The 19241-nt window shown below is 37.4% G+C and overlaps 1 protein-coding gene across 2 annotated transcripts in view; it reads left to right on the top strand.

The window, feature by feature from the left end:
* Nucleotides 1-19241, top strand: part of SGCZ (sarcoglycan zeta) — a 410555-nt gene that overhangs the window by 344991 nt on the left and 46323 nt on the right. Inside the window, exon 4 of one of the 2 annotated variants that reach the window (XM_055567241.1) lies at nucleotides 4551-4673. The exons of the other annotated variant lie outside the window; for it this stretch is intronic. Coding sequence (XP_055423216.1) covers nucleotides 4551-4673 — 123 coding nt within the window. The remainder of the gene's footprint in view (nucleotides 1-4550; nucleotides 4674-19241) is intronic. 2 annotated transcript variants of the gene reach the window in all.

Genomic DNA, 19241 nt, shown 5'->3' with positions numbered 1-19241 from the left:
CTTCATCCAATCATCCATTGGTGTACACTTAGGTTGTTCCGTATCTTGACAATTGTAAACAATGTTGCTGTGAATATTGGTGTGAACATATCTTTTCAAATTAGTATTTTGGGGATTTGGGGATATGTACCCAGGAACAACCTAAAAGACTTTCAGTGGAAAATGGAAATGCTTAGTCATGTGGCAGTTCGATTTCTTAGTTTTTTGAGAAACTTCTGTACTGTTTTCCACAGTGGCTACACCAATTTACATTTTCACCAACAGTGTACAGATTACGTGCATGCTGCTTTGCTTCAGTTGTGTTCGACTCTTTGTGACCCTATGGACGTAGCCCAACAGGCTCCTCTGCCCATGGGATTCTCCAGGCAAGAATACTGGAGGGAGTTGCCATGCCCTCCTCCAGGGGATCTCCCAACCCAGGAATAGAACTCTGGTCTCTCACTTCTCCTACAATGGCAGGCAGGTTCTTTACCTCCAGCACCACCTGGGAAGCAACACAGATTACCAACAGGCACATGAAAAGATGCTCAATATTGCCAGAGCATTTTCTTGGCTCAGTCTGGGTCACAAACCAAGGCTGTCACAAGAAACCTGGAGGCTCTAGAGCAGTCCTCTCCGCCCTTTCAGACTTGCCTTGAGGGCAAACCAGTGAGCACACACCTTGCCCTCAGCGTCCAGGCCTGCCAAAGCCCTCTTCTCTCCCCCAGTGGTCCTCTAACCAGCTGGTCTTCCCCACAGCAGGTCCCAGGACCCAGGCGCCCAAGCAGAGGCTCTTGCCTCTCGCTCCCCAGTGTGTCCACCCCTGTATTCTTCCTTTCCTCCAAGTCACCCCCAGGGAGCACAGGTCCAAATCACATGACCCTTCTTCCCTTGCTTCCTGATTACCTGTAAATTGTCTTGGAGCTTGGTTGTACAGCAGCCCTCCTGCCAGTTTCCAGTTAGTTTTCAGTGAGCAGTTTTCCACATGGAGACGTGTTTTTGATGTGTTGGTGGGGGGAGAGGCGCTCCACCTCCTCTCACTCTGCCATCTTGACCAACCCCCATCCTTTCTTGTTCTGTGCCTCATTGTTCCTTGTTTGATTTTGAAGTTGCTGACATGAACTTCTCAGAGAAGCCTGGGTTTTAGTGAGCAAGTTGTTGTTTTGAGATGACTAATAAAATGTAGAATTGCCTGGATAACTCATCTCCCGTGATCTACCTGCTAAGGAACCAGAGCTCTTTACCCAGAGACATTCAAGTATGTTGCTCTCCTGCATCTCTAAAAGCACCTTTGATTGAGATAAGATGAAAATGGGTTTCACTGCTCCTCTGAACAACTGGATCCTAAGGTGACATAGCTTAGAGAATATGAGATGCTGACTTTTGAATTATCTGAATAAGACAACACAAAGCATGTAAGGATATAATAAATTCAGTTTCATATAGCCTAATATATTAACTTTAAACATAAACATTCACAACTATGCAGTATGTGTCCAATTACATATATTAACTGCTTTCTATTTGCAGAGAATAAAAGCAATGTATAGAAGCACCCTATATTCAAAGTTATTTTCTGACTTAAAATATTTACTTACTGTCAACGCATTGCTAATTGCTTGTAATTTTGCCTTATGTAATTATACTAATATGCTGAATAAAGTGTAGTCTGATGTATTAATTTGTATATCTATTAGTCAATTGGATGAGTCTGCCTCCATTTATTTATGGCCTAGATGTCTCTCTTCTATTCCAGGTGCACGAATGTTTGCTCATCTCCTTATTTTCTTGTGCTTATTTAAATGTAATGAATTAAGATATCAACTCATTTCACCATATCCAGACACCCAACTCATAAAGTATCTCCAATATAACAATATTAAGTATTATGGCAAGAAAAGTCTTCCTGGTGTGTGTGCATGTGTATGTATGTGTAGTGTATGTGGATATATGTATACATAAGCACAGGGAACTTTATAGTTCGGTGTCATTAAGGTCAGTGATATATTTTGTGGACCAATTTACCCAGTAATTAAATATATTTGCAGGAAGCAAGTTTTTATGTGTACAGTATCTGTAATATCTTTAGGCAGTTCATATTTAATGTATGCTTCAGTGCCCAGAAGATAGATTGAAACACAGAAGCCTCAAAACCCAAAAATCACTTTTATCAGCACTTCTGGCCTCAAGCATGACTTTTTGAACATCATCCATTTGAGTTATTATGGTTCAAAGATTAAAAGCTCAATACAGGGAAGTTAGACCATGATTAGGAAAAAAAAAAAAAAACAATCAACTGAATACAGGCTGCTGAAATAATGTTTACAAGATCAAATGCAAAGACTTTGAACATGAACAAAAGGTATTCCACGGTTTCTCCAATATTACCATTAAATCCTGTAAGGAAAGTTATTTGCTTAAAAAAAATAAAAAACAGACTTTAAAATACTGTTCATGCTGTTTTGAACGTGATAGCTTGCATGGTTAGCACAGTTTTTAAATACTTAGCATTGTTCTGCTTGGAGTTTGTCACACTTTCTTCGTAGACCTGAAAACATGTAAGTAGTTTCGGAATAGAGAAAAGTTTCCTGTTTTCAGAGAAATTATCCCACATGTTATCAGGGTATGTAAATTAATGCCTTCGTTTAATTAAGGGCTCCTAAGAAGCTGTGATGGTGGGAGGTGTAAGTTACTAAAGCCCCCAGACAGGTATTGAGAGTAGTTCTGAGGTGGGGTTGAGGACAAGGAAAGGGGAAGAAAGTTCTAAATGCCTACTAGAAGCTAGAGATAATTTTAAATTTGGAGGGTAGTTTGAAGTACAAATATAACCTCATGTTTTGAATTCCTGGGGGTCATATAGCTAACAAAACACGATAGTTCATCGTCTTAGTCCATTCAGACTGCTGTGGCAAAAGACCATACACTGGGGGCTGGAACAGCAGAACTTTATTCCTCACAGTTCTGCAGGGAAGCCCAAGATTAAAGTGACAGCAAGCCCAGGGTCTGGTGAGGGGCTGCTTCCTGACTTGCAGACAGCCCACTTCTCCTTGTGTCTTCACGTGGTCGATTACACGCAGAGAGAAAGCAAGCTCACTTGTGTCTTTTGATTAGGGCACCAGCCTCACACATGAGGGCTCCATTCACATGACCTAATTACCTTCCAAAGATCCCATGTCCTAACACCATCACATTATGAGTTAGGATATCCAGATATGAATTTGGAGAATCCACATTCAGCCCATAGCATAGGTACAGAGAAATGAAAATAGGCACAAAGTGTGCTATGCCCAGGGCCCTGAGTGGACTACACTGTATCTGACAAGAGTTTCTGCTGTAGACAGCAGAGGAGGGATGGTCCAAATCTTAATAAGAGATGAAGATATAGATGCATATGCCAAATGCATATGCCAAAAGAAATAAATTACTGTTATGGAAATAGCAATTGCCTACCCCCTGACCAATTTGATTGTCTTGCTGAAGCCATGCTCTCAAATTAATTATGTGGTTTTTTTTTTTAAATATGGGAGCTGGCTTTGTGGATTGTGGGTGGATTAATATGCAAAATGGTCCAATAAATTGAAAACAGATTTTCCATTACATGATACAACTATATTTATTTAATATTACATTTTAATAATGAAAATTATTGATTAGAAGATACATTGGAGAACATTAAATATATATATATGCTATATATATGTGTGTGTGTATGTGATACACACATACATTTACAATATTGAATCTAAAATGGATTCATATTCAGTTCAGTTCAGTCGCTCAGTCCTGTCTGACTCTTTGCAACCCCATGAATCGCAGCACGCCAGGCCTCCCTGTCCATCACCAACTCCCGGAGTTCACTCAGACTCATGTCCATCAAGTCAGTGATGCCATCCAGCCATCTCATCCTCTGTCGTCCCCTTCTCCTCCTCCCCCCAATCCCTCCCAGCATCAGAGTCTTTTCCAATGAGTCAACTCTTCGCATGAGGTGGCCAAAGTACTGGAGTTTCAGCTTTAGCATCATTCCTTCCAAAGAAATCCCAGGGCTGATCTCCTTCAGATTAGGTAGTAATAAAGAGTAAACAAATATCAATATTAGCATCTATGAAATGTTGAATAACTAAAGGCTCACAATTTTCCTGCACTATAGCAAGTATAGACACTATTGTCTACTTGCAGAGAGAAAAATGAGAGTCCTTCTGTCCACAAGTCCCTATGAAGCATCTAGTACATGCCAAGTAAAATGCCAAGTCTGCAGGCAGCCACGAAGGACAGAGCAAACATCATCTCTCCTTGTGTACATGCGAAGATTTCCCAGCTGGCTAAACCCACAGACTTTGTCAGGCCTATGTCAGGGATGTAGATGTCAAATATGTACCCGACCATCCTGGCCCAGCAATATTCTACCAAATTAGAATCCTGAAAGGATGGTAATTTTAAAATACTAATTTAGGTATAAAACATACTGTAGAGATTAAATAATGTATGTATTTCTCTTCTTTTTCTAAAAAAAAATACATGTTCATGGTTTCTTGGATACAGGATTCATTTTTAAACCTTTCCTCTGACCATAGGAGCTGATGCTGTGGAAGCTCAGTGTAAAAGATTTGAAGTGAGAGCGAGTGAAGATGGCAGGGTGCTGTTTTCTGCAGATGAAGATGAGATTACCATTGGGGCTGAAAAGCTGAAAGTTACAGGTACTGTAGATGGAGGTCTTGGAACATTGTTTACTTCCTGAAAAAATATGCAACTGAACAAGAAATGACTTTTTAATATCTGTGGTTCACATGCCAGAAATTGAGTCTCACATAATATCATGGGATAACATCATTTGATTTTCCAATAGTAATCAAACAGAAAGCCCTAGGTTGAGGTTGCAGAAAAGACTATAAATACATTAGCCTTAGTGATATAAAAGCAAAGCTGCATGTCTCAGGCAGGGTTAGAGGGAGGAAATTGAGTATGGATGGTGGAAGATAAGTTGGGGTGCAAAGACTCAAGGTGATTGATAAATATAATCTAGAGGTATTATTTAAAAGTAAAAGATATGCAAAAGAAGATCTAAAATGTAAATATCAACTGAAGTAGAGGGAAAGGTTATAAATAAACTAAATTCTTGTTCTTTAGAGCTCATAATTGTCTTCCAAAGCATATAAATCAAGAAATAGGGCTAATCACCTATTATGGAGACATTATTAAAGTCATTATTCTAATATTAGGGCCATTAGTGTCAACCACCAGCTGAAATGAAAAAGTAAAAGCAAAAACAAGAAAGCAGAAATTGAAAAGCAGGATTGGGAATAGGGGAGAATTTTATTAAGACTATTTTAAGCAGTTTAAGAACAATATCTTTTGAGTTATCTGAGTTATAACCACAATACATGTTATTTTGCTAAAATATTTTTAAAATACTCAAGGAGGCCTGTATTTAAAAAATGAAATATGTGTGGCTTAGCATTTCCCAAATTTGAGTTTGGGGACAGTTCACGGGATACCTGTATTATCTATTTAGGTAAATGGAGACTGTAGGCCATGGAGAGCAGTTTACATGGTAAATAAATGACCTCAGCTCTTAGGCTGTTTGGGTTTAATCCTGCTTCTACCACTCAGTATTTTGAGAAAATTCTATGCTGTCTATTTTTCTTAAATCTAAATGATTGAAATGATAATGATTATTAGTGCTCAAATTATGTGTGTGTGTGTGTGCATGTGTGTGCACGTGCCTATGTATACATGTGTGTGTTTAGAATGTCTTGGACACATAATGAAGACACTGTGAAGGTTAGCCTTCTATTTTTATTAATAATGATAATATTGCCAATATCCCAGAAAGGAGGGCTTGTGTGGATTTCAAGAAAGATACACAAGTAGATGGCAATTAAATTCAGCAAGGATCGCAAAATGGGGATCCTCACTGGGCATCTCTGGTCTGGCTCACAATCTACTACCACCAGACTCACTGTCCCCCAGAGCCTCCTTTCTTTCTTCTGTGAGTTTATTGAGTAGCTGGAGTGTGCACGACTGGGCTGGTGTTTGGACTGGTCTTCATGACTGCCTGTCAGCCTCATTCTCTTTCTAAAAACTCCTTGGAAGGTCAGAGAAGAAATCATGCACGTGAGGTAAACACTGGCTTTCCTAAGTCCTGAGTTGACAGGGAACCAAAAACCTTTTTTATTAAGTTAAAAAGCATGAGGATTTGGGTTGACAAAGGGCATAGACAAATCAGAAAGGTCATTGACTATAGGGCCCTTGCTGATAATATTTGAGCTGCTAGTTGACGGGCAAGTCAGGAACCAGGGTAGAAATGCACTTAGGAGGATTAGGCATTTGTGATTTAAATATTTAACAATTTTTGCATGTTGGTAGTACCTGCCAGTTATCAGCTTTGATATCAATGTAATCCTCATAGCTCTTAGGATATTACACTTATCCAAAGATTATTTCATCCATGTTCAAGTATTCACATTGAGTACTTTGTATTCATAAGTAAAGGGAAATTCTAGAGCACTTAGCAGTGTTTATGAGCTCACAGAATTCTTTTTCTGATCTTTATATTACCTTGATTTTCCTCATAACTGTTGCAGCGAAATACTTTCTTCACAAAATTAGACCCATTACCTGGTTTTCTTTCAATTTTTCTTTGAGGTAAGTAGGTACTCACCATATTTCCTCTTTTTCTTGGTAGCCTGGCAGCCACCTTTGAACTGTGAATTGGGCTCTTAAGTCAGAAGAGAGTGTTTTCTGAACAAACTCCGTTTCTCTGCTTTTTACTTAACTGTGTTTGGCAGGCATCTCTGCTGACCTAGTCACTTTCTCTCTTTCCTCTCCGTGTGCATGTGTGTGAATGTGTGTGTGATGGAGGCGTGGCACACTCTGTCATGTCTACATGGTTAGATACATGTAGCTCACTCTAGCTCTCTTTTTCCATTTTTCCCTGTCTCAAATGTATACACACAGCTTTGAGTTTTTTCTTTGATAACTCTCTTTTGATCTGTATTATCACAAAAATTGATTAATCAGTTGTATAATATATTCATGTATCATATGACTCCAGAAGATGTTAAATAATAAAGTAATTTGATTTTGAGGTCGTAATTATAGAATCCAGGCAGACTTTTGTAAAGGATGGCGGTTTAACACAGGAGGGAAGAATGAAAGCATTTATAATAAGTAACCCTGGCTTTTCAACCATTGCAGATATGCAAGGGACTCCACATCATTCAAAAATAAGTGCTAAGTTGGGGAGTACTTTAACATGATTAGAATCTCTCCCAGAACCTAGCCACACTCCTGTTTCTTACAGAAGAGCCCAAATACATCCACAGACACAGATACAAACATACACATCTTGGGTGCATTCTCAAATTCCTGCAGAGTCCTTTACTCCATTACCAGAATACCGCATATGAACTTTATAATGGCTTTCTTTCTTCCTGTGATACTTCTAAAATAAAGGAAAATAAAGTTATCAAAGGCAAATATGATTGAGAATTTCCCGTGCTTAGAGGAGAAAACTGTGCATAGCGTAGCATGCAGTTTAAGGGCACCGGGATTGATTAGTAGCCTCATATGTACTTTAAAGCAGTGCTTGAATATTTAACAAATAATACTACAAAGAATCAATGACTCTAGGGTATTTCATATAAATTAGGTAGCGGTGCTGACAAGACTTCAAAGTTGTGTGTGGCAAGAGATCTGTGTGAGTTTGATTCGAGAATTTTAAATTTGAGACAAGAAATTTTTCTATTTAAGTGATATCCGTGGGGATTAAAATGGATCCTTTCTAATTTACATTTTAAGAAAAATGGTGTTTCATACATGGACTTCTCTTTTAGGGCAACAGAAGTAGATGAATTTATTTAGACAATAAGTGTGTCTATACTCCTGAGACAAAATCATTTGTGACTATATATATTTGCAAATCTAGTGTAGTTCAGGATATTTAAATTTCCTCTATTGAAACATAGCAGGGATGTACTCGATGCATTTAAATACTTTTAGGGTGCAGGAGAGTAGAACTGAAGTGGCAAAACAGCTCCCTGAACACCACCACCCCTCATTACCCCATCAGCTTGATCAATAATCAATCACATGCTTTCAACTTGTAATTTTTTTACTCTTGATATAACTTCGCTTGCTCAATAATACTTTGCTTAAATTTTAATTTGAATATACTTATATGACCTTAACATGCCACCTCTATATCATTGAATATATGGGCGTTTCACACATTTGGCTCATATATGCATACTTGAACAATTTTATTTTCCTTTGTATTTGTATTCCCTAATGTTGATCAAAGATATTACTTAATGCAATTATCTTTTGAGGCCAGGTCAGTAAATAAAAGATATAAACCTTTACACTCAGAAGACTCTTAAATTTAGGGCTTTCAGGCAGAATCAGTCAACTGTAATTTGTTCTTTCATTTGTATTCCAAGTAGTATATTAACTTAGAAAACAAAGTGCAACTTATTTGACTTTATAAAGTGAAAGACTGTAGCCCTATAGGATACTTTCATGTTAAATTAAAAGCCATTAGGTGGAGTTAGATCTCTCCATTTTGCCTTTGAGAGAAAAGTGAAAAATAGCTCAATGTATGAGAAGAAAGAATCTCTTTTTTTAATCAGAAATTAAAACTGGCAATCTGAAAGAATAGTGCATCCAAATCCTGTACTCACCCTGTGCCCTCAGGCTTGCTTGAAAGCCAAGAGTGTCATTCTCTTGTCTCTACTCTAATTGAATGATTGGAAAGATAGAAAGGTCCCAATGCTTGTTTGACAACAGAAGAAAGGATTTTCCAAAGAGCTGTCTTTTATTAATAAATTAAACACTATGTTTCTGGGCTAGAATCAATATTCTCTGGTTTGTTTTTATTAGTTGGTCTTCACATCCTTGCTCTTGTCTGTTAACTCAGGACAGGTTGTGATGAGGTCAGCTTTGGAATCAACCTTTCTCTTACATAGGACCATTGTTCCTCTGGGCTGTCTAAATGCCAAGAGCCTGGTGGCATGCAGCCTGCAGGATAGAGCTGCTAGGTCTGAACAGCACCTGAAAAAAATATGATCAAATCAGCTGCTGAGGATTCTAAGGTGCAGTCATTTCATTTTCTTTAGTGTAATATTTTAAGTCTGTAGTTAGTTTAGTTGCTTAGTCATGTCCAACTCTTGCAACCCCATGGACTGTAGCCCACCAGGCTCCTCTGTCCATGGGATTTTCCAGGCAAGAATACTGGAGTGGATTGCCATTTCCTTCTCCAGGGGATTTTCCCGACCCAGGAAGTGAATCCAGGTCTCCTGCATTGCAGGCAAATTCCTTACCAACTGAGCTATGAGGGAGGAAAATCACTCAATTTTCTAGCTGTTTTTTTTTTTTATTAGCCTCCTCCTTCACCACCCCCTCTTCTTCTTGCTCTTCTCCCCCCAGCCCCCAACCAACCACTCCATCCCCCCACCACGCCCAGTGAGCTGAGGAAATGCTTCAGCAGCAAGTCTGCATGGTTATGGCCTCTAGTTGTTTTTTAAACTTAGTGAGGATAAAGCTTTTGGAGATGATAAAAAGGAGTACCACTCTGACTCCCAGATTTCCAGGTGAAAACTGATTGGTTTTGAAAGGTATAAATAATGAACTATGTTGTTATTCAGTCACTTAGTCATGTCCAACTCTTTGCGACCCCACACAAAGTCTGCAGCATGCCAGGCTTCCCTGTCCTTCACTACCTCCCGGAGCTTGACTCATGTCCATTGAGTCAGTGATGCCATCTAATCATCTCATCCTGTCACCCTTTTCTACTTCTGCCTTCAATCTTTCCCAGAATCAGGGTTTTTTCCCATGAGTTGGCTTTTCCCATCAGATGGCGAAAGTATTGGAGCTTCAGCATCAGTCCTTCCAATGAATATTCAGCCTTCCAAGAACTGAATATTCAAATGAATTATGCCATTTTCAAGAAAATAGCTGCTTCCTCTGAGCACCTTACTAACAATCTTCTCCATGATTTATTTTATTTCTCTGAGCCCTGACTCAAATGTTTCCTATTTTTGTTAAACTAAAACTTCCTACACTTGGCATAATAGAAATATGAGGAAATTCATGAAAGTTTCCAAACTTGCTAGCATACTGAGTGCAGCACTTTCACAGAATCATCTTAGGATTTGAAATAGCTCAACTGAAATTCCATCACCTCCAATAGCTTTGTTCATAGTGATGCTTCCTAAGGTCACTTGACTTCACATTCCAGGATGTCTGGCTCTAGGTGGGTGATCACACCATCGTGGTTACCTGGGTCATGAAGATCTTTTTTGTATAGTTCTTCTGCATATTCTTGCCACCTCTTCTTAACATCTTCTGCTTCTGTTAGGTCTGTACCATTTCTGTCCTTTATTGTGCCTGTCTGAACATGAAATGTTCCCTTAGTAGCTCTAATTTTCTTGAAAAGATCTCTAGTCTTTCCCATTCTATTGTTGTCCTCTATTTCTTTGCATTAATCCCTGAGGAAGGCTTATTTCTCCTTACTATTCTTTGGAAAGCTGCATTCAGATGGGTATATCTTTCCTTTTCTCCTTTGCCTTTCACTTATTTTCTCAGCTATTTGCAAGGCCTCCTCAGAAAACCATTTTGCCTTTTTGCATTTCTTTTTCTTGGGGATGGTCTTGATCACTGCCTCCTGTACAATGTCACTAAACTCCATCCAAAGTTCTTCAGGGACTCTGTCTATCAGATCTAATCCCTTGAATCTATTTGTCATTTCCACTGTATAATCATAAGGGATTTGATTTAGGTCATATCTGAATGATCTAGTGATCTTCCCTACTCTCTTCAATTTAAGTCTGAATTTTGCACTGAGTTCATAATCTGAGCCACAGTCAGCTCCTGGTCTTGTTTTTGCTGACTGCATAGTTTCTCCATCTTGGGCTGCAAAGAATATAATCAATCTGATTTCAGTTTTGACCATCTGGTGATGTCCATGTGTAGAGTCTTCTCTTATGTTGTTGGAAGAGGGTGTTTGCTAGACCAATGTGTTCTCTTGGCAAACCTCTGTTAGCCTTTGACCTGCTTCAAGTTGTACTTCAAACCCAAATTTGCCTGTTACTCCTGGTAGCTCTTAACTTCCTACTTTTGCATTCCAGTCCCCTATAATGAAAAGGACGTCTTTTTGGGGTGTTAATTCTAGAAGATCTTTTAGGTCTTCATAGAATCGTTCAACTTCAGCTTCTTCAGCTTTACTGGTTGGATATGGCTTTAGTATAATGGTAGATCTTGGAGAGTCTAGACATATCAATGACTATGTGGCCCCTTAGACTATTCCTGTTAAATATCAATTGCCAAATTGATAAAACACAAAGTAAGTTTTAAAGTAGTTGGATTGGTAACAGTGGAAGACTGTAGCCCCTGCTGAGTGAGAGAAGCACAGGCCTTCTGTATTATTGATTGAAAAGGATCCTGCAGTTTGAGTCCGTTCCATTTATCCTTTTGTTCTCTTTATCAGTTGACGTGTCAAACTTCTGGTTACTTTACTGTATGATACATACTTACTGTATGATACATCATTTCATCACTGAAATAGGGTCTCAACCCTGATTTCACTGACCTGATTAGATAACTCCAGTTATTTTAACCCTTCCATTCATGCTCTGAGTTAATCACTTTTTTTGACATAATCAAAATGTGCTCAGAAACACCTTTTGAATAGGCTTAAGTGTCAAGGTAGCGCTCAAGTAGAAACCCCAAAATTCTGACTATAGAAGGAAAATTCCCAACTGAACACTAACTGTAAACTTTTGTTTTGAAAAAAAAAATTAAAAAGTTTACATGTGTTTGTAAGAAATGATACAGTGAGATTCCATGCAACATTAACCCAGTTTCTCACCATGGTGACATATTCCAAACTATAGTATAACATCCCAAAAAGGATATTGACATTGATACAGTCAAGACACAGGCATTTCCACCACCGCAGGGATCCCATGTTGCCCTATGGGGACCACAACTACCCTCATCTTAACCCCTGTCAATTGTATATCTGTTCTTCACTTCTATAATTTTCTCAGGTTAAGAATGGTTTACATATAAAATCATGCTCTAGTGGCCTTTGAGGATTTTTTATTTTCAATCAGTATAATTCCCTGGAGATTCTTTTGTTTTATTGTATATATCAATAGTTTCTTCTTTTTATTATTGGAGAAGGAAATGCAACGCACTCCAGTGTTCTTGCCTGGAGAATCCCAAGGACCGGGGAGCCTGGTGGGCTGCCATCTATGGGGTCACACAGAGTCGGACACGACTAAAGCGACTTAGCAGCAGCAGCAGCAGCAGCAGTATCCCATGGCGGAGAAGGCAATGGCACCCCACTCCAGTACTTTTGCCTGGAAAATCCCATGGACGGAGGAGCCTGGTGGGCTGCAATCCATGAGGTTGCTAAGAGTCAGACACGACTTCACTTTCACTTTTCACTTTCATGCATTGGAGAAGGAAATGGCAACCCACTCCAGTGTTCTTGCTTGGAGAATCCCAGGGATGGGGGAGCGTGGTGGGCTGCCGTCTATGGAGTCGCACAGAGTCAGACACAACTGAAGTGACTTAGCAGCAGCAGTATCCCATGGTATGAATGTGAAAGTAAAAGTGTCAATCACTCAGTCAAGTCCAACTCTTTGTGACTCCATGGACTGTACCCCACCAGGCTCCTCTGTTTATGGGATTCTCCAGGCAAGAATACTGGAGTGGATTGCCATTCCCTTCTCCAGGCGATCTTCCCAACCCAGGGATTGAACCTGGGTCTCCCATATTGTAGGCAGATTCTTTACCATCTGAGTCACAGGGAAGCCCCAGGTATGAATATACTACAGTGTATTTAACCATATATCTGAGTTGTTTAGGTTTTAGAACTACTATGAACATTTGTGTACATGTTGTGTTATAAACATAAGTTTCATTTATCTAGGATAAATATTCTGAAATATATATATATGTAAAGGCAGAGGCCCTAGAAGATAGAGAATTTAGAAACAAACATTTTAGAATATTTATTTCTATGCCTTAAAAAAAGAAAAACTTGCTTAGATTTTGATAGGAATAAACCAACACATGAATTATAGAGTTGACATCTTTGCTATATCAATTATTCTGGCTCATGAAATAATGTATCTTCATTTATTTAACCTTTCTTTGACATTTTTTCATGAACATTTTGTCACTTCCAGCATACATATCCTGTCCATGTTTTCATGTTTTAATTTTCTTTGAAGCAATTATAATTGGTACAGAATTCATCACTTTTGATTCTATGCATTTATTTTAACATATAAAATTTAATTGATTTTTTCATGTATTATCTTGTATCTTTTTATCCTGTGACTTTAGTGAACTTAGTAGTTATAGCAATTTTTTGCAGACTTCAGGGACTTTTCTATGTAGATAGTCATCTCTTATGCAAATAAAGACAATTTTATCTTTTCCTTTTTAATCTATATGTCATTTATTTCTTTTTCTTATTACAGTTACTACAAATTTCAGTTCTATTTGGATAAGAATTATACAAGGGAGGAAGATGTTTGCCAAACAAGTGTGTTGAAAAAAATATTAAGATGCTCGGATTTATGAGGTTCTGGCCAGTCTGTTTCAAGAACAGCGATTATGTGTATTGTTTTCTTGTAATTAATTTTAACATTACTTAGATCATATTCGTTTTCTGATTGAATAGGCATGTTGAAAATGCTCAAAAGTCATAAGCATTCCACAGAACATAACTAGTCTATAGTTACTTATATTCCTCGTGAATCAAAATTTCAGATAAGAAAAGCACTAATTATTGTTTCAAAGTGGTAGCATGTGTGTGCATTCCAGAGGTCATGATGAAAAGTGGCACTCTTTAAATAAAGAAAATATCATTAGCCAAATCTGTTTTTTTAAAAAAATAGAGAAATAGGGGGAATGTGCAAATGAAGTTCTAAGCCCAATAAATATATCATATCCAATCCTCTTTCATTGCTATAGACTTTATCCCCAGTTTGACAAAAATTGGCTATTTATATATTATTTTTGAGTTACTGTTTTGATGGAAAACACTAAGAGAAAAATTCTAACTTCAGCCCACTAAAAGCGAGCCATCAGAAATGTATTCAACAAAATAAGATCTGGACAATGATAACTTGTCACTGAATACAAATGTTAAGTTTCATGTCAGTGTATCTGTTTTAAAGTGTCAGGTGGGGAGGATGGGGAAAAAGGCTCTCAGAGAAACAGGCTGGGCTGTAATTGCTGGAAAGATTTCATGTACAGTGATGAAGAATGCTGCCTCTGGCATTGCAGCTCCACTGCTTTCTGGAAGAGTAATCATAATCAATTTATACCTCATTGGGTTTTCATTGAATTAATGTGAGCTGATCCATGTAAAGCATATGTCTGACACATTGAAAGTGGTCAATAAATGTTAGATATTATTATTATTATAACACATAAAGGCACTACTTTAGTTAATTAAATGACATTCTTCCTACTGTAGCACCCACTGTAAAGACCTAAATTTTATTATTTATCATTTATCTTTCTCACACACACGTAGCTATATGCAAGATAGTGTTGAACATTTTATGTAATACTGAATAATGTTTAATCCAGTGTAATAAAAGTAATTTAGTAGGTCTTTCAGAAGCATTTAAGTGAAAATTATGTATGATCCCAATAAGGAGGAGTAAAATGAAAAATAAATGTAGGAAATGAATTTTATATTAAATTTTGGAACATAAAAAATAAAGCAGCACAACAAATCAAAAAAATGTAATTAGTAACATGTTGGTATAAACTTTACCATTGACAGGATATAATCACTTACATCGAATTCATTTGCTCCTTAGTACTTAGGAAAATATGTATTACTATCTTCACTTTGCAAACTGAGTCTCAAGTTAAGTGACTTTCACAAAATACATACAGCTATCAATAGCAGACAAGGAAGTGTATCTATTTTTCCTCACTAAAGTCCAGTCTCATTTCCACTTCATTTTATCTTTGTCAATATATGCATGTGTATATAATACATTCAGATCCGGAATTAGAATTTCTGTAACAAGAAGGAGAGCTTCTAGGATCTGATTTATTTAGTACCCAGGTCATTATTTCAAGCAGATTTATTTAGTAGTCTAGAAAAAGTTAGCGGTAAAGAGGAATGAGCATACTTAAATACTACATATCTGACTTTCTCAACTAAATCATAGAGCATTCCTGGGATAAACTCTCTATCTTCATATAGCTATGTAAATTGAAAGCTTAGAATAAGCCAAACAGTGTCATGAGAAGAGATTGAGATAAATGATTGATGTTAGAATTACCTTGGAAAAACAGTAACATAATCTTGGTCTGTGATTTAAAAGGTCTATTGCAATTTGAGAAAGAACTAATTTTAGTTTTAACTCAACTGTATAGTCATTAATCAGGCTGACCTTTGTCTTCAAAAGGAACGTGCTAGAGTGTGTCACAATGAATTTTATTCCTAATTTCACCTGTGGAGTTTTGTGTCAGTATGCTTTGCATAAGTAGATAAAGTTTCCATGTTCCTATAAATCATAACAAGGGCAATGTTTCATTTCACTATAAAGATTAGAAGGGAAAGAGGAAAGGAGAAAGGAAAAAATATTATAAGCTTGAATGGGTTCCTGTCATTTTCCAGTTACTAACCAGATGCATTAATTTTCTGTTGCTGCTATAATAATTACCACAAACAGTGGCTTAGGAGGCACATATTTATTATATACAGTTCTGGGGGCTGGAAGTCTGCACCATTTCTCACTAGGCTAAAATCGTGCTCCTTTTGGGAGAAGCCATTTTCTTGCCTTTTGCAGCTTCTAGAGGCCTTTGATAGTCCTCTGCCCCTGGCCCCTCCTTTTATTTTTAAAGCCAGCAATAGCAAACCAAGCTGTTCTCACATTGCCACCTCTCTGATTCTCCATATTCTGACTCCCTCATTCATTTCTAATGATCCTTGTGATTATTTTAGACCCTCCTAGATAACCCAGGATAATTTTCCTATCTTGAAGTAGTCAGATCAGCAATTTTAGTTCCACTTACCATCTATTAAATAAAATCCCCTTTGCTTTTAAGGAAGCATATTCACAGGTTTCAGAGATTAGGATTTGGATCCTTGGGGGGATGGTGAGGAAGACCATTCTGCCACCACACTAACTGATAGTTGACATGTTTCATCAAACAATAAATTTTTTTCAACAAATTGAGATTTCTTGGAAGGAGGAATAACTATAGGTTTCCTACTGTCTTGAATTCAGGCCCTAGTGGCTCAGTGGTAAAGAACCTGCCTGCAAGGCAGGAGATGAAAGAGAGATGTGAGTTTGATCCCTGGGTAGGGAAGGTCCCCTGGAGAAGGAAATGGCAATCCACTCCAGTATTCTTGCTTGAAGAATTTCATGTACAGAGGAGTCTGACCGGCTACAGTTCCATGGGGTCACAGAGTCAGATATGACTGAGTGACTAAATAATAAAACAACACAAAATAAACACACCAAACTAGGACTAGTGTATTTGTGCCTAGGCCATAATTAGTTTTTCTCACTTTGGGTCCTCTAAATGCTGTATGCCTTTGGGTCAGTTATTTAGCCTGTCTGTGCCTTCGGTTCTTCACCTATAAAATGGGGGTGTTATCTGACTTAATATTGGTTTAGTAGTAGTAATAGTCTTCATTATATTGTTACCAGTTGATGCATTTATTAGTTTCTGATTTCCTACAGGGTAAATCTAAGGATCAATAATATTTTGTGTGAGGGAACACTACACAAATGACTAGAAATTAGGGCAAAGTAATTTCCTCTTTGCAACGTGGCCAAACTGAAAAAGAAGTTCCAAACCGCCTCTGGCAATTGGCTAACTCAAAGATCAAGGCTGTTGCATAATTCAATAGCTCTTTCCTCCCTGGGTTGAAAGGTAACTTCAAGAGGATTAAGTCCCTGGCAGGCACTTGGGGATGACTCTCCTGTGCTGTTTGTGCTAAACCTTCTTCCTGGGGCTCTGAGAAGCAGAGACAGGAAGCACCTGCAGGAAGTAGGAGGTAGTGCTAGTGAATCTGAGATGCCCTGGAGCTCTTCATTCACATCTGTGGGTGAAGTCACATGTAAGGTGAGTTGCCCATTTCCATCAGAAATTAAAACATAATAGGTTTTAGGAGCTGTTAATCTCATGTGATATGAATAAAAATTGAAAAGGGTGATGTTTAAGGACAATTTAATCACAACCATAAATGCTACTAGTTTTTCTGTATCAAGTAAAATACTCATTTATAGACTCAGCTTCTTATTTACGCACAGATGTTAAAACATCCCTTCTTTCCTCAAATACAAGCACAAAACGCATGCAATATTGGTGAATAACTTGTTTCATTGCTTAGCTTCTTTTAAGTTTATGACTGATAAATCAAATGAATTATTTGTTGTTAATTGTTGATAATTATCCTGGTTCTTCTGGACTTTAAGACAAGTGTATTGGAATAAGCTTTCAGCAACCAATCTATTTACACATCATTTTTCTTTTGCGTGGTGGGTGAAAAAAGCATCATGGAATCTTACCTTCAAAATTATCTGAATTTTTCATTATTTCAAACTTCCAACCAAGTTTGAATCTTTTCTCTTATATCTCTGTAAAGTGGTCACTCTGTTTCAACACTTAATGACAGCAAGGAATAGCAAAACATCTCAAAGACAGTCTGATTTATCTTTACACTTCAGATGAAAAGTCATTTTATCTCTAAATTAGATAACAAAATACTTCTACTTAAGATAACATCTAATTGAGATACAGCTGCCATTTAAGAATTCTATACATCTTGGTGAGGTTAGCTAGCTCAGTTTTTAGAAAAATGCTTTTGCACAACCCTTTATGTGTTAAAGTAGAAACCTTTAAGACAAGTGACATTTCCTGAATTTCTTTGCGTATTAAGCAGTAAGTTTGAGTTTTTAACTGGGGCAAAGGAGAAATAAAAAGGCTTCCAGGCGGTGCTAGTGGTAAAGAATCCACCTGCCAATTCAGGAGACATAAGAAACATGGGTTCAATCCCTGGGTGGGAAAGATCTCCTGGAGGAGGAAATGGCAGCCTATTCCAGTATCCTTGCCTTGAGAATCCCGCGGACAAAGGAGCCTGATGGGCAACAGTCCATAGAGTCGCAAAGAGTCGGACAGGACTGAAGTAACTTAGCACTCAAGCACCCAAGAGTAAGAGGAGGAAGTGAAGGCGAGTACAACTTGAAAATAAAGCTGCCATATGGAATTTTGACCAGTAAAAATTTTATTGGCCATTTTAAGAAATCAGATATTTATGCATATCATATGGATATCTAATACTGCTGCTACTGCTACTGCTAAATCACTTCAATCATGTCCGACTCTGTGCGACCCCATAGACGGCAGCCCACCAGGCTCCCCCATCACTGGGATTCTCCAGGCAAGAACACTGGAGTGGGTTGCCATTTCCTTCTCCAATGGGTATCTAATATTCATTTTTAATTGATGCTATTCAGTAATGTCCTAAAATATTTTAAATGACTAAAATAGTCCATTTATTAAACTACATAGTTTATCAATTAGTTTCCTACTTTTGGACATTTAGGTTGTATACAATGAACCTAAACAGAGTCGTTATCAACTTTCTTGTACCTGCAGCTTTGTGCACATGATATCTCTTGAGGATAAATTCTTTGAAACTGAATTGTTTGTTCAGTGTTTAAGGACTAATAAAGATTTTAATCATTTTGCCCTCATACAAGCAGTGCCTGATAATTCTCATATGCCTGAACCACTATGGATTACTAAGTCTTTTAAACTGACTATACACACGAATAATGCTAAGCAATTGTGAAGTGCACATTATACTGTAATATATAATATATATATAATATATAATAGTATATATATGTTATACATAAGATATATATATCATATTTATATTTTATAGGTGCATTTGTGTTTGTTTTTTATATGTATATAATAATGTATATATTATACATATAATACATAATGTGTATGTATGTAATATATATTTTATATATATATAAATCTCCTCCTTTGAGAAGGAGAAAAAAATTTTTTTTAATTTTTGCAAGTGAGAAAATTAAGGTTTCAAATAATTAAATGATTTATTCTATTTCTAATGAGACAACAAATTGACCTAGCATGCAAGCTATTATATCATGTGTTCTCTCTAATGTTACTCTAAGTAGCAAAACTATATACTTTCTGATACTTTTTCTAGTGAACTGACATAATGAATATTG

Source organism: Bubalus kerabau, chromosome 2 (genome assembly GCF_029407905.1).
Source record: "Bubalus kerabau isolate K-KA32 ecotype Philippines breed swamp buffalo chromosome 2, PCC_UOA_SB_1v2, whole genome shotgun sequence".
Classification (NCBI taxonomy): domain Eukaryota; kingdom Metazoa; phylum Chordata; class Mammalia; order Artiodactyla; family Bovidae; genus Bubalus; species Bubalus kerabau.
This window is presented reverse-complemented; position numbering and strand designations above follow the sequence as displayed.